General features: G+C 45.6%; 1 protein-coding gene across 4 annotated transcripts in view; it reads left to right on the top strand.

Annotated features, from left to right (window-relative positions):
- Positions 1-12,434, top strand: part of LOC137533954 (calcium-binding protein 2-like) — a 619,507-nt gene that overhangs the window by 449,474 nt on the left and 157,599 nt on the right. For all 4 annotated transcript variants that reach the window (XM_068255280.1, XM_068255279.1, XM_068255278.1 and 1 more), the window contains one exon: positions 2,979-3,126. In XM_068255280.1, coding sequence (XP_068111381.1) covers positions 2,979-3,126 — 148 coding nt within the window. The remainder of the gene's footprint in view (positions 1-2,978; positions 3,127-12,434) is intronic.

The following is a 12,434-nucleotide window of genomic DNA, read 5'->3' as shown; positions in this document are numbered from 1 at the left end:
TAGGCACATGGGGACAGAAGGAGGGACATATGGTAACAGAAGGAGGCACAGGGGCCAGAAGGAGTAACAAAGGGGCACAGTAGGAGGCACAGGAAGACAAAGGGAGGCACAGAGAAACGCACAAGCATGCACAAAAACATAGGAACTGGGGTGCAAAAAAATGGTAACAGCATCTCCAAGATGTTTGGAACAACCTACCAGCCGAGTTCCTTCAAAAACTGTTGAGAATTGATGCTATTTTGAAGCCAAATATTTGATGGAGCAGAGTGGTCTGTATACGCTGATAAGCTCCCAATATAACAAGTTAAAATTGTTTATTGAAGAAAAACCTGCAGATATAAATCATATACCACCGTCAGGTAATGCAGCTTACTTGCAACAGAGAGGAACACAGAATTAATACAAGAAATAACATTGCCATAGAGATCATCATCACATTTTACAGACAGCGACCTTTTGTGTTTTTTTTACCATATTGCAGTTTAGGTAATAACTCTGTTGATACTTCCATCAATATTGATGTCATTTAGATATCTCCTTTGTTCATTCACTGCATTTTGTTGATTGATGAAAATAAGTGATTAACACTGCCATTTTTGAAAGCATTCTTTGTTTACAGCATTTTTTCACACCTGCCTAAAACTTTTGCTCAGTTATATATATTAATACAAGTTATACAGAATTAATACAAGAAATAACATTGCCATAGAGATCATCATTACATTTTACAGACAGCGACCTTTTGTGTTTTTTTTACCATATTGCAGTTCAGGTAATAACTCTGTTGATACTTCCATCAATATTGATGTCATTTAGATATCTCCTTTGTTCATTCACTGCATTTTGTTGATTGATGAAAATAAGTGATTAACACTGCCATTTTTGAAAGCATTCTTTGTTTACAGGATTTTTTCACACCTGCCTAAAACTTTTGCTCAGTTATATATATTAATACAAGTTATACAGAATTAATACAAGAAATAACATTGCCATAGAGATCATCATCACATTTTACAGACAGCGACCTTTTGTGTTTTTTTTACCATATTGCAGTTTAGGTAATAACTCTGTTGATACTTCCATCAATATTTCTGTCATTTAGATATCTCCTTTGTTCATTCACTGCATTTTGTTGATTGATGATAATAAGTGATTAACACTGCCATTTTTGAATTATATATATATATATATATATATATATATATATATATATATATACAGTGGCTTGCAAAAGTATTCGGCCCCCTTGAAGTTTTCCACATTTTGTCACATTACTGCCACAAACATGACTCAATTTTATTGGAATTCCAAGTGAAAGACCAATACAAAGTTGGGTACACGTGAGAAGTGGAACGAAAATCATACATGATTCCAAACGTTTTTTAAAAATCAATAACTGCAAAGTGGGGTGTGCATAATTATTCAGCCTGCTGAGTCAATACTTTGTAGAACCACCTTTTGCTGCAATTACAGCTGCCAGTCTTTTAGGGTATGTCTCTACCAGCTTTGCACATCTAGAGACTGAAATCCTTGCCCCTTCTTCTTTGCAAAACAGCTCCAGCTAAGTCAGATTAGATGGACAGCGTTTGTGAACAGCAGTTTTCAGATCTTGCCACAGATTCTCGATTGGATTTAGATCTGGACTTTGACTGGGCCATTCTAACACATGGATATGTTTTGTTTTAAACCATTCCATTGTTGCCCTGGCTTTATGTTTAGGGTCATTGTCCTGCTGGAAGGTGAACCTCTTCCCCAGTCTCAAGTCTTTTGCAGACTCCAAGAGGTTTTCTTCCAAGATTGCCCTGTATTTGGCTCCATCCATCTTCCCATGAACTCTGACCAGCTTCCCTGTCCCTGCTGAAGAGAAGCACCCCCAGAGCATGATGCTGCCACCACCATATTTGACAGTGGGGATGGTGTGTTCTGAGTGATGTGCAGTGTTAGTTTACCACCACACATAGCGTTTTGCATTTTGGCCAAAAAGTTCCATTTTGGTCTCACCTGACCAGAGCACCTTCTTCCACGTTTGCTGTGTCCCCCACATGGCTTGTGGCAAACTGCAAACGGGATTTACTATGCTTTTCTGTTCACAATTGCTTTCTTTTTGCCACTTTCTTTTTTCTTCCATAAAGGCCAACTTTGTGCAGTGCACGACTAATAGTTGTCCTATGGACAGATTCCCCCACCTGAGCTGTAGATCTGTGCAGCTCGTCTAGAGTCACCATGGGCCTCTTGACTGCATTTCTGATCAGCACTCTCCTTGTTTGGCCTGTGAGTTTAGGTGGACGACCTTGTCTTGGTAGGTTTACAGTTGTGCCATACTCCTTCCATTTCTGAATGATTGCTTGAATAGTGCTCCGTGGGATGTTCAAGGCTGTGGAAATCTTTTTGTAACCTAAACCTGCTTTAAATTTCTCAATAACTTTATCCCTGACCTGCCTGGTGTGTTCTTTAGACTTCATGGTGTTGTTGCTCCCAAGATTCTCTTAAACAACCTCTGAGGCCGTGACAGAGCAGCTGTATTTGTACTGACATTAGATTACACACAGGTGCACTCTATTTAGTCATTAGCACTCATCAGGCAATGTCTATGGGCAACTGACTGTACTCAGACCAAAGAGGGCTGAATAATTGCGCACACCCCACTTTGCAGTTATTGATTTGTAAAAAATGTTTGGAATAATGTATGATTTTCGTTCCACTTCTCACGTGTACACCACTTTGTATTGGTCTTTCATGTGGAATTCCAATAAAATTGATTCATGTTTGTGGCAGTAACGTGACAAAATGTGGAAAACTTCAAGGGGGCCGAATACTTTTGCAAGCCATTATATATATATATATATATATATATATATATATATATATATATATATATATATATATATATTATTCCACAACTAATTGAAGATGATTTATTCCATTGTCCTCATACAAGCTTGAAACCTAAAATGCATTTTCTCTTTTACCATTTTCAGTTTGACTCAAATGGTGATGGGCGTATCAGCACTCGAGAATTAAGAGAGGCCATGAGAAAACTGCTAGGTCAGCAGCTTGGTCCCCGAGAAGTTGATGAAATCCTGAGAGATGTGGATGTAAATGGAGATGGACTTGTAGATTTTGAAGGTATAAAAACTTTGGCCTACATTTAACAAGGTGGTCTTCAATAGCTACAAAAAAATCACACTCTCAAGTTTTAGAGTAGGTTTAAAAAATGAAAAAGATAAGTTAAGGCGCTGTTTTAAACAGAAGTATTTTTGAACATATTGCTAAATGTGCAAGTCTTTTTTTTTTTTTTGACTTTTTTTTTTTACTGCTGGTTGTCGTAAAAATAGGGAGTTTATATTTCACAAAGTAATAATTAGTATTTATATAGCACCAACATCTTCTGTAGTGCTTTACAGAGAATGCTATCTTGTCACTTAACTGTCCCTCAGAGGGGCTCACAATCTAAACCCTTCCATAGTCATATGTCTATGTATGTATTGTATGTGCTTTGAGTTCTATGGGAGAAAAGCGCTTTACAAATGTTATTGTATTATTATTGTAGTCTAGGACCAATTTAGGGGGAAGCAAATTAACTTACTTATCGGTATGTTTTTGGGATGTGGGAGGAAACCAGGGTGCCAAGAGGAAAGCCACGCAGGAACGAAAGAACAAAGAACATACAAACTCTGTGCCCAGACTGGGATTCAAACCAGGGAACCAGCGCTGTAAGGCAGAGTGCTAACCACTACACCACTGTCCTACCCAAAATGTAAGTTTTGCTGCTGGTTAGTATATCTGTTTAGAAAATTAATCATGGACATTTACTTTGGATAAGTGACGAGCTTACCTTCCAGCAGCAGGTCCTGCGACGTCTCCGGCGTTGTCCGGGCGAGCGGCGGGACTGCCACGCTGAAATCCTCTGGCGGCTTCCTTCCGGCCATGTCTTCCGGCTCACGCGTGACCCCTAGTGAGCCTTATAGACTCAGCAGGAGAATTTAGGATGACAGCAGGTGATGTCATAAGTGACATCACCAAATGGGAGTGGCTTCTGATTGAGGAGTTTTGTATTTAAGGCAAAGAGCATTCAGTGCTCGCTGACCTTGATACTAATCAGTTAGCTGGTTCTTGGTCTAGTTAGCTACTTTGAGCTACATTAATATATTGTGTAGACGCACAATATATATGTAATCCAGTTAGTCAGTCTTTGTTGTTTTCTATATATAATAATAATAATAATAATTGCAGTATTTGTATAGCGCCTTTCTCCTGTCGGACTCAAAGCGCTTGCGAGGCAGCCACTAGAGTGCACTCAGTAGGCAGTAGCAGTGTTAGGGAGTCTTGCCCAAAGAGCTCCTTACTGAATTACTGGCTTACTGAACAGGCAGAGCCGAGATTCGAACCCAGGTCTCCTGTGTCAGAGGCAGAGCCCTTAACCAGTACACCATCCAGCCACCGTATACATTTGTAATTCTTTCGTAATATCCTCCTGATTTTATTGAAGTAACATCTTACTGTATATTTATCTGTGTACCGACTTCTTGCTTGTTTCCTGACCTCGCTCTAGTCTAGTCCTTCTGTACCGCTGCCATCTGATTTACGTTACCGACTCGGCCTGTCCCTGGCTCTGTTACTGCCTGATCCTTGCAATACGACTGACATCTGATACATGTGTATGACCCTGCTCAAATTTGACTACGATTTAGCTTAATGACTTTTTACCTCGATATCTCTAACTTGTGCACAAGTTCTGACCGTTAGATTACGCCTTGTACTTTTGTTGTGTATTTATCTGTATGTTACTTCGTCACGCACCAGCATTATAGGATATTAGTTTTAAACCCGTTTCTATAGGATGTACAATTTTTTTTCTTTAGTCTTTAGTGTACACCCACACAGGGCTATAAGGTAATCATCCATCAGGCCTTGTTCACACTGCATGGATTAAAAACTGATTGGCTATCAGTTTTTTTCAACAACCCTCCACCAAGGGTGAAACATATAGATAATTGTGGAGCAGAGGCACCAAAGAACATAAAATGAAAAACTACTACAGCTGCACGGACGTGACTCTCATGTCTGTGACAGCTGCTGCTATAGTGTCATGTCCGTGCACTGAGCAGGGTGTCGCGCAGGATTGTGAGCTTGCACAGGCATGCTCCTGTTGGACCCTGAAGCAGGAGGAATTGGTAGAAGGAGACGTGTCCCCAGAGCCAATCCATGCCTACCAGTGAGAAAGATTGCTGTTACAGTCAGTAACCATGGTTATTCCCCGCTACCAGCACCAGACCCGCAACCCACTGTCTGGTGAATCTGGTATTCGCACCTGACCCACACCCACAGACCCGTTACCCACACCTGACCCACTACACCACTAAATCAAAACGGGTACCCGACCCGCATTTCGGGTAACCCACGGGTACCCGACCTGATGCCTTGCGCAGGTCTAATTTTTTAGACCTGCACCCGACCCGCAACTCGCTTTCTGGTGAATCTGGTCCCTGCACCCACAGACCCCCTTCCCGCACCCGACCAGCAACCTAATTCAAATCAAAATGGGTACCCACACCCAACCCGCATTTCAGGTAACCTGCGAGTACCCAGCCCAATGCAGGCCTCTAACAGGAAGTACATGACTTCCTTTAATGGCGATTGTGCTTATGCGTGAATGTACATGCACGTGACCCAGTGCTGGGCCGAAATTACGCATGCGCGTAATTACGCATCGTAATTTAATATAATTTTACGCGTAGGCCTTATGCGTAACTTACGGTCTTATGCGTAATTATATACGCGTATGCCGTAAAGTGGTATCGTAATTACGCCGTCTACCGAAATTGCGTATGTATGCGTAATTTTGCGGAAAATTACGCGTAATTTTACGCGTAATTACTATCATACAACTCCCCTTTTCTAAGAGTAGCCAATCAGTCAAAATGTTTGGTTGGAAGCTACATCCTAAGCAACCAATAGTAGCTTCTCCCGCCCTTCAGTATATAAGCTGTCAGCCATGATCTGTGTTCTTTGTGGGTTGCTTTCACTTTCTGAGGAGAAGGAGTGAGACAGAGAGTGATACACAGTTGCACATCCATATTACTTGCAATTCTATTGCATTTTCTTTAATCTTTGATCTGTGTGATTGAAAGCCTGTGTTAGGAAGTTGATTATTGTAGTTAGGGCTTTGTTTAGGCATAGAATTCTGTTGTTTAGTGTTAGAGGCAGGGAAAACTGATTATTGGGCTTGTGATTTTACAGTGAAAGCGTGTAGATTGTAGTCGTAGAGACAAGAAAGGGCCTGTGATATGTAATACAGTGAAAGCAGTTAGATTCAGGGATTGTGTACTGAGAGTGAATTGTATTTCTGTTATTTTTTTTTTTAATTTAAATTTTTTTTAATCATTTTAATTTAATTATTTGATAGAATTTTATTTTCATTTTTTTGTGGGGGATTTATTTCAAGTGCGTTGTCCCAAAGCAATTGATAAATAATTTGGACTAGCTCTCCAGTCCTCTCGTCCCTTATTACAATAATTTTCTTTTGATTTGTTTTTATTTATTTATTTTTTATAAGTTTATCATTTGTCACTTTCCCTTACATTTCAATTAAACAATAACGTTTGGCACTTGCTGAACATATTCCTTACAATGTCTGGCAGAGGTGGAGCAGGCCGTGCTCGTGGCCGTGGTCGAGGAATTGAAACCACTGCAAAAAGATGTTTGTATGGCACCTCGACAGGCAGTGATCAAGAACCAGCAACCCAAAAACTACATGTGAGAATCTGCTCAGCTGCCTGTGCAGACAGGCAGCGTTTTGATCACTGTTCACGTCTGCATTCTGCAGGTCTCTTTAAGAGAGACATTTTGTCAGTTCTGCACCTTGCTGCTGAGGAATTTGCATACATTCGTTATGCAAATCCCCTACCTGCCTCCTGTGATGACTGGCAGTATAAAGGTTGGGATTACCCACAGTCCTTTGCTGGTCATTCCTTCAGGGTTTGTAGTACACACTCCTAGAGAGTGTCAGCCATGCTACTTCTTGTTGAAGTTATCTTAGAGTAATTCCTGGAAGCTGTGCTAGGCAGATTTCCCTAGTGCAGTTAGGATTGTTTATCTGTTTGTTTGTTCTGTTGCTGTTGTCCGGTCCCAGCGGTGGTCGACAGGAAATGGTTCTGATCTCTGTTCTTGGAGTATAGCTGGTGCAGCGGTTGCTACCAGCTATCTCTTCTGTTCTGTCTCCTGGGATTGCGCTAGCCACTTTTCGCTAGCGCTGGGGATCCTTCTGTTCTGTCTTCTGGGATCGCGCTAGCCACTTTTTTCTAGCACTGGGGATCCTTCTGTTCTGTCTTCTGGGATCGCGCTAGCCACTTTTCGCTAGCGCTGGGGATCCTTCTGTTCTGTCTCCTGGGATCGCGCTAGCCACTTTTCGCTAGTGCTGTGGATCCTTCTGTTCTGCTACTCTGTACCTGGATCGCACTCGCTTCTCGCTAGTGCTGTGGATCCTATCTCTCGCTTGTTCCTGTTTTCGTGTGTCTGTCTTGTCTGCTACGACCGCTTGCTGGAGGCTCGGTGAGGTAACCGTTAAGCAAGCGTTCACGTCCTCTGTTTCATGTTTGTCTGTCGATGGTTAGTTAGGCGTGCTTGTCTCTATTGTGCTTATCACGTGGAGACCGCGCATAACCGCGTGCACTGTTGCGAATGAGTGCGGTGTTCGCAGTTAGCTAGCGTTTGTGGTTTTCCGTATCTCCTCATTGTATTATTTGCTGTGCCTTTGCTACTCTCGTGCTCCGCCTTGCTGTAACCTTGTGTCACGTCTGGCGATCGCACCTCTCGCGATCGCGTTCCTGCTTCTTATCTGCTGTGGTGTGTGCACAGTCGCGGGTTGGCGACTAATTTTATGCACACACCCACAATCTGTCTCTGTGCTCACTCTCAATCGCTTCTCTTGCGATTGCGTTTCTTCCCTTCGTACAATTCCTGTCTGGAGTGTGTGGTAGGGCAGAGGAGCTGTTCCTCTGCACTCCACAGCTCCACCTGCCGACAGGAATTTCCCTCTGCAGGTGCATAGCACCTAGCCTGGGTGTCCTCAATTATACGCTTGTGGAGGAAATCCGCCGCGTCAGCGCACGTCTGGTGCGCTGACCACGGAGACGATTCCGCAATCGTTACACTACATCCCTATTTCACAGCAGGAAGGGGACGCTCTGCACCAAGCAGGGAATCCTCTGTACCAGGCAGGGGTCAGTCTACAACTGGCAGGGGACAGTCAGTTGGTAGGGGACAATCAGTGCGAGGTAGTGGCCAATCCTCAACAGGCACAGTCAGGAGTGAAGATGTAACTCCAAAAAAAGCCTACAACCTTACGCGCGATTCTCTGATGATGAAGGGCCCACGGCGCCCCATTATGGAGAGCCAGGCTGATGATATTGTGGACTTACTGATGAGAGATAGCAGTTCTCAGTCCCCCAATGTTCAGGCACCGGAGAGTAGCAGCAGTACCAGCAGCACACCCACGCCTGCTCAAAGATCTGCCCCCAACATCCAAAATGAGCCTTTACTTCCATATACTGCACATATTTCAGACCTTGTAGACGAAGCTCTTTCGCAGTCAGACATAAACCTAGAGTCTGATGCCCAGATTTTTTTAATGAAGCTCAGAATGTTATCGATGAGGGCAGGCGCCTCTAGCCTTTTTGTCACTCCAGGCAAGAAATCCTTTGGTGCCCCCCCTCCCCCCCCCCCCACACACACGTAATAAAAAATAAATGAATAAATAACACACATTATAGAACACTTTGCATATGATGTAAAACATAAACCATCAGAAAAGGATTACTATGAAATGGAGCCCTAGGCAAGATAACACATTTTGCCCTACACTGATGGTCTCCTGGCTTATTTAGGTAGGTTTGGTGGGACCTTGCACCCACCAGGCCCCTAGACTCTCACCAGGCCCTAGGCAGCTGCCTTGTGGATGATCCAGCTCTGTATGCCATACAGCACATGCTGCCACTATGTGCCTCAAATAAAAACAGCACTCACACTACAAGTCCCGACATCATGTCACCAGAGAACAATGTAAGGCAGGGATCCCCAACCTGTGGTCCGCGGCCCACTGGTGGTCCGCAGGACGTTTTCAGTTGGGCCGCGGGACTGTCCTCTTGTCTGCCTCCGCCGCCCCGCCCCCTCCGCGGCCGCCGCTGCTGTTACCTTTGGCGGCCGCGTGGTCTCTTATATTCCCCTTTTCTCTCTTCCCAGCGTGTGAGTCACAACAGCGCGCCCTGCAGCTGCTGTGATATAGAGGGAGGAAGCAGGAGAGAAAGAGCGGCCTCCTGTAGGGCGCGCCGTTACTATGGGAACCGCTCTCTCCTTCCTGCTTCCTCCCTCTCTATCACAGCAGCCGCAGGGCGCGCTGTTGTGACTCACACGCTGGGAAGAGAGAGAGAGGGGAATATGAGAGACCTCCAGCCAAGGTAACTGCAGCGGCGGCCACGGGGGGGAGGTGGGGGCTGCTATACTGGGGCACTATACTTGCTATACTGGGGCACTATACTTGCTATACTGGGGCACTATACTAGCTATACTGGGGCACTATACTAGGGCACTATACTTGCTATACTAGGGCACTATACTTGCTATACTGGGCACTATACTAGGCGTAGTGGGCACTATACTGGGGTGCTATACTGGGGCACTATACTAGCTATACTGGGGCATACTAGCTATACTGGGGCACTATACTAGCTATACTGGGGCATACTAGCTATACTGAGGCACTATACTTGCTATACTGGGGCACTATACTAGCTATACTGGGGCACTATACTAGCTATACTGGGGCACTATACTAGCTATACTGGGCACTATACTAGCTATACTGGGGCACTATACTAGGGCACTATACTTGCTATACTAGGGCACTATACTTGCTATACTGGGCACTATACTAGGCGTAGTGGGCACTATACTGGGGCGCTATACTGGGGCACTATACTAGCTATACTGGGGCACTATACTAGCTATACTGGGGCACTATACTAGCTATACTGGGGCATACTAACTATACTGGGGCATACTAACTATACTGGGGCATACTAGCTATACTGGGCACTTTACTAGCTATACTGGGGCACTACCTACCCATACTGGGCACTATACTAGCTATACTGGGGCACTACCTACCTATACTGGGCACTATACTAGTTACACAGGGCACTATATTAGCTTTACTGGGCACTATACTAGCTATACTGGGGTAACTGTACTAGCCATACTGGGGCAACTAAACTCCCTATACTGGGGCAACTATGCTAGCTATGCCCCCCCCCCCCCCTGTAACCCGCTGTGCACGACACTGTCCACTAGGACGCTAAGCCACGCCCCCCCAACCGCCCCCCCCCCCCCCCCCCCCCTCGTGGGGCCCGGAGAAAAATTTGGTCAGAAAGTGGTCCCCGGCCCGGAAAAGGTTGGGGACCCCTGATAAGGTATCATGTCAGTCACATTGCAGGATCAGATTATCAAGCAAGACGGTCTTCATTTCAGAATACTTTTTCACAAGCATTATGGGATATGTAAATATGTTACCACCTGTTAGGCTAGGACTGGAGTGGGTGTATCATGACACTGAAATGCTATAATATTAACATTTACTTTCCATGTTCTTTTTATTTGAACTGGGCCCATCAAATGTGCTTCCTGCCATTTTTAAATGGCCCAGTACCAAACAGTATAGAATACGCAATTACGTTTATTGCATTTTATCAACTACAACACATCCCATCTGATATAATGCCATGAAAATAATGCCATTAAATAAAAACCGCCAAATCAGCAGATAACATGGCCACCTCAAAACATGTTTGGGTATTAGATACCATGTCCCCACAGATCCAATGCAGATACCATGTCCCCCGCAGATCCAATGCAGATACCATGTCCCCCGCAGATCCAATGCAGATACCATGTCCCCCGCAGATCCAATGCAGATACCATGTCCCTTGCAGATCCAATGCAGATACCATGTCCCCCGCAGATCAAACGCAGATACCATGTCCCCACAGATCAAATGCAGATACCATGTCTCCTTCAGATCAAATGCAGATACCATGTCCCCTGCAGATCCAATGCCGATACCATGTCCCCTGCAGATCAAATGCCGATACCATGTCCCCGCAGATCCAATGCAGATACCATGTCCCCTGCAGATCAAATGCAGATACCATGTCCCCTGCAGATCAAATGCAGATACCATGTCCCCTGCAGATCAAATGCAGATACCATGTCCCCTGCAGATTAAATGCAGATACCATGTCCCTTGCAGATCAAATGCAGATACCATGTCCCCTGCAGATCAAATGCAAATACCATGTCCCCTGCAGATCCAATGCAGATACCATGTCCCCCGCAGATCAAATGCAGATACCATGTCCCCTGCAGATCAAATGCAGATACCATGTCCCCCGCAGATCAATTGCAGATATCCTGTCACCTGTGGGAGGCGTCAAGGGGAGAAAGTGCACCTGTGGGTGTTGAAGGGTGGTGTGAGAGGTCATTGTGGCTGTTACTGGGGGAAGAGAGTGGTTGAGGCGGCTGATGGGGGTGGGTAGGAGGAGGTAAATGTGGTTGCTGTAAGAGTGGAAAAGGGTCACTTTGTGCTTCCAGGGTGTAGGGAAAAGTAAATGGGTGTTGCGGGGGGGGGGGGGGGTAGGGTGAGTGGTCACAGGATAGTGCTGGGCATAGAAAGAGGTCACTGAGTGCTGCTAGAGGGAGGGGTCACTAGATTATGCTAAGGGGTGGGTGGTCACTGGGTGCTGCTGGGAGGTGGTGGTGGTGGTGGTGGTGGGGGGGGTCTCTGGATGCTGCTGGGGGTAGGAAGAGGTCACTGGGTGCTGCCAAGGGGTGGGGGAGGACACTGGGTGCTGCTGGGGGGAGAGATCACTAGGTGCTGCTGGCGGGTAGAGAAGAGAGGTCACTGGGTGCCACAATGGTTAGTAGGAGGTCACTGGGTGCTGCTGAGTAAAGGGAGGAGATAACAGGGTACAGCCTGGGAGTGGGGGAAGGTCATGCGGTACTGCTATGTGCGTGGGGGGGGGGGAGAGTTCACAGGGTACTTCAAGGGGTGGAAGTAGAAGTCACAGGGTGCTGTCAGGGGTGGGGGAGAAGGTCACAGGGTGCTGTCAGGGGTGGAAGGAGAGGTCACAGGGTGCTGTCAGGGGTGGAAGGAGAGGTCACAGGGTGCTGTCAGGGGTGGGGGAGAAGGTCAAAGGGTGCTGTCAGGGGTTGGGGAGAAGGTTACAGGGTGCTGTCAGGGGTGGAAGGAGAGGTCACAGGGTGCTGTCAGGGGTAGAAGGAGAGGTCACAGGGTGCTGTCAGGGGTGGAAGGAGAGGTCACAGGGTGCTGTTAGGGGTGGGGGAGAAGGTCAAAGGGTGCTGTCAGGGGTGGGGGAGAAGGT

Source organism: Hyperolius riggenbachi, chromosome 10 (assembly GCF_040937935.1).
Source record: "Hyperolius riggenbachi isolate aHypRig1 chromosome 10, aHypRig1.pri, whole genome shotgun sequence".
Classification (NCBI taxonomy): Eukaryota; Metazoa; Chordata; class Amphibia; order Anura; family Hyperoliidae; genus Hyperolius; species Hyperolius riggenbachi.
Note: the sequence above shows the minus strand (reverse complement) of the source record. Positions and strands in the feature narration are given on the sequence as shown.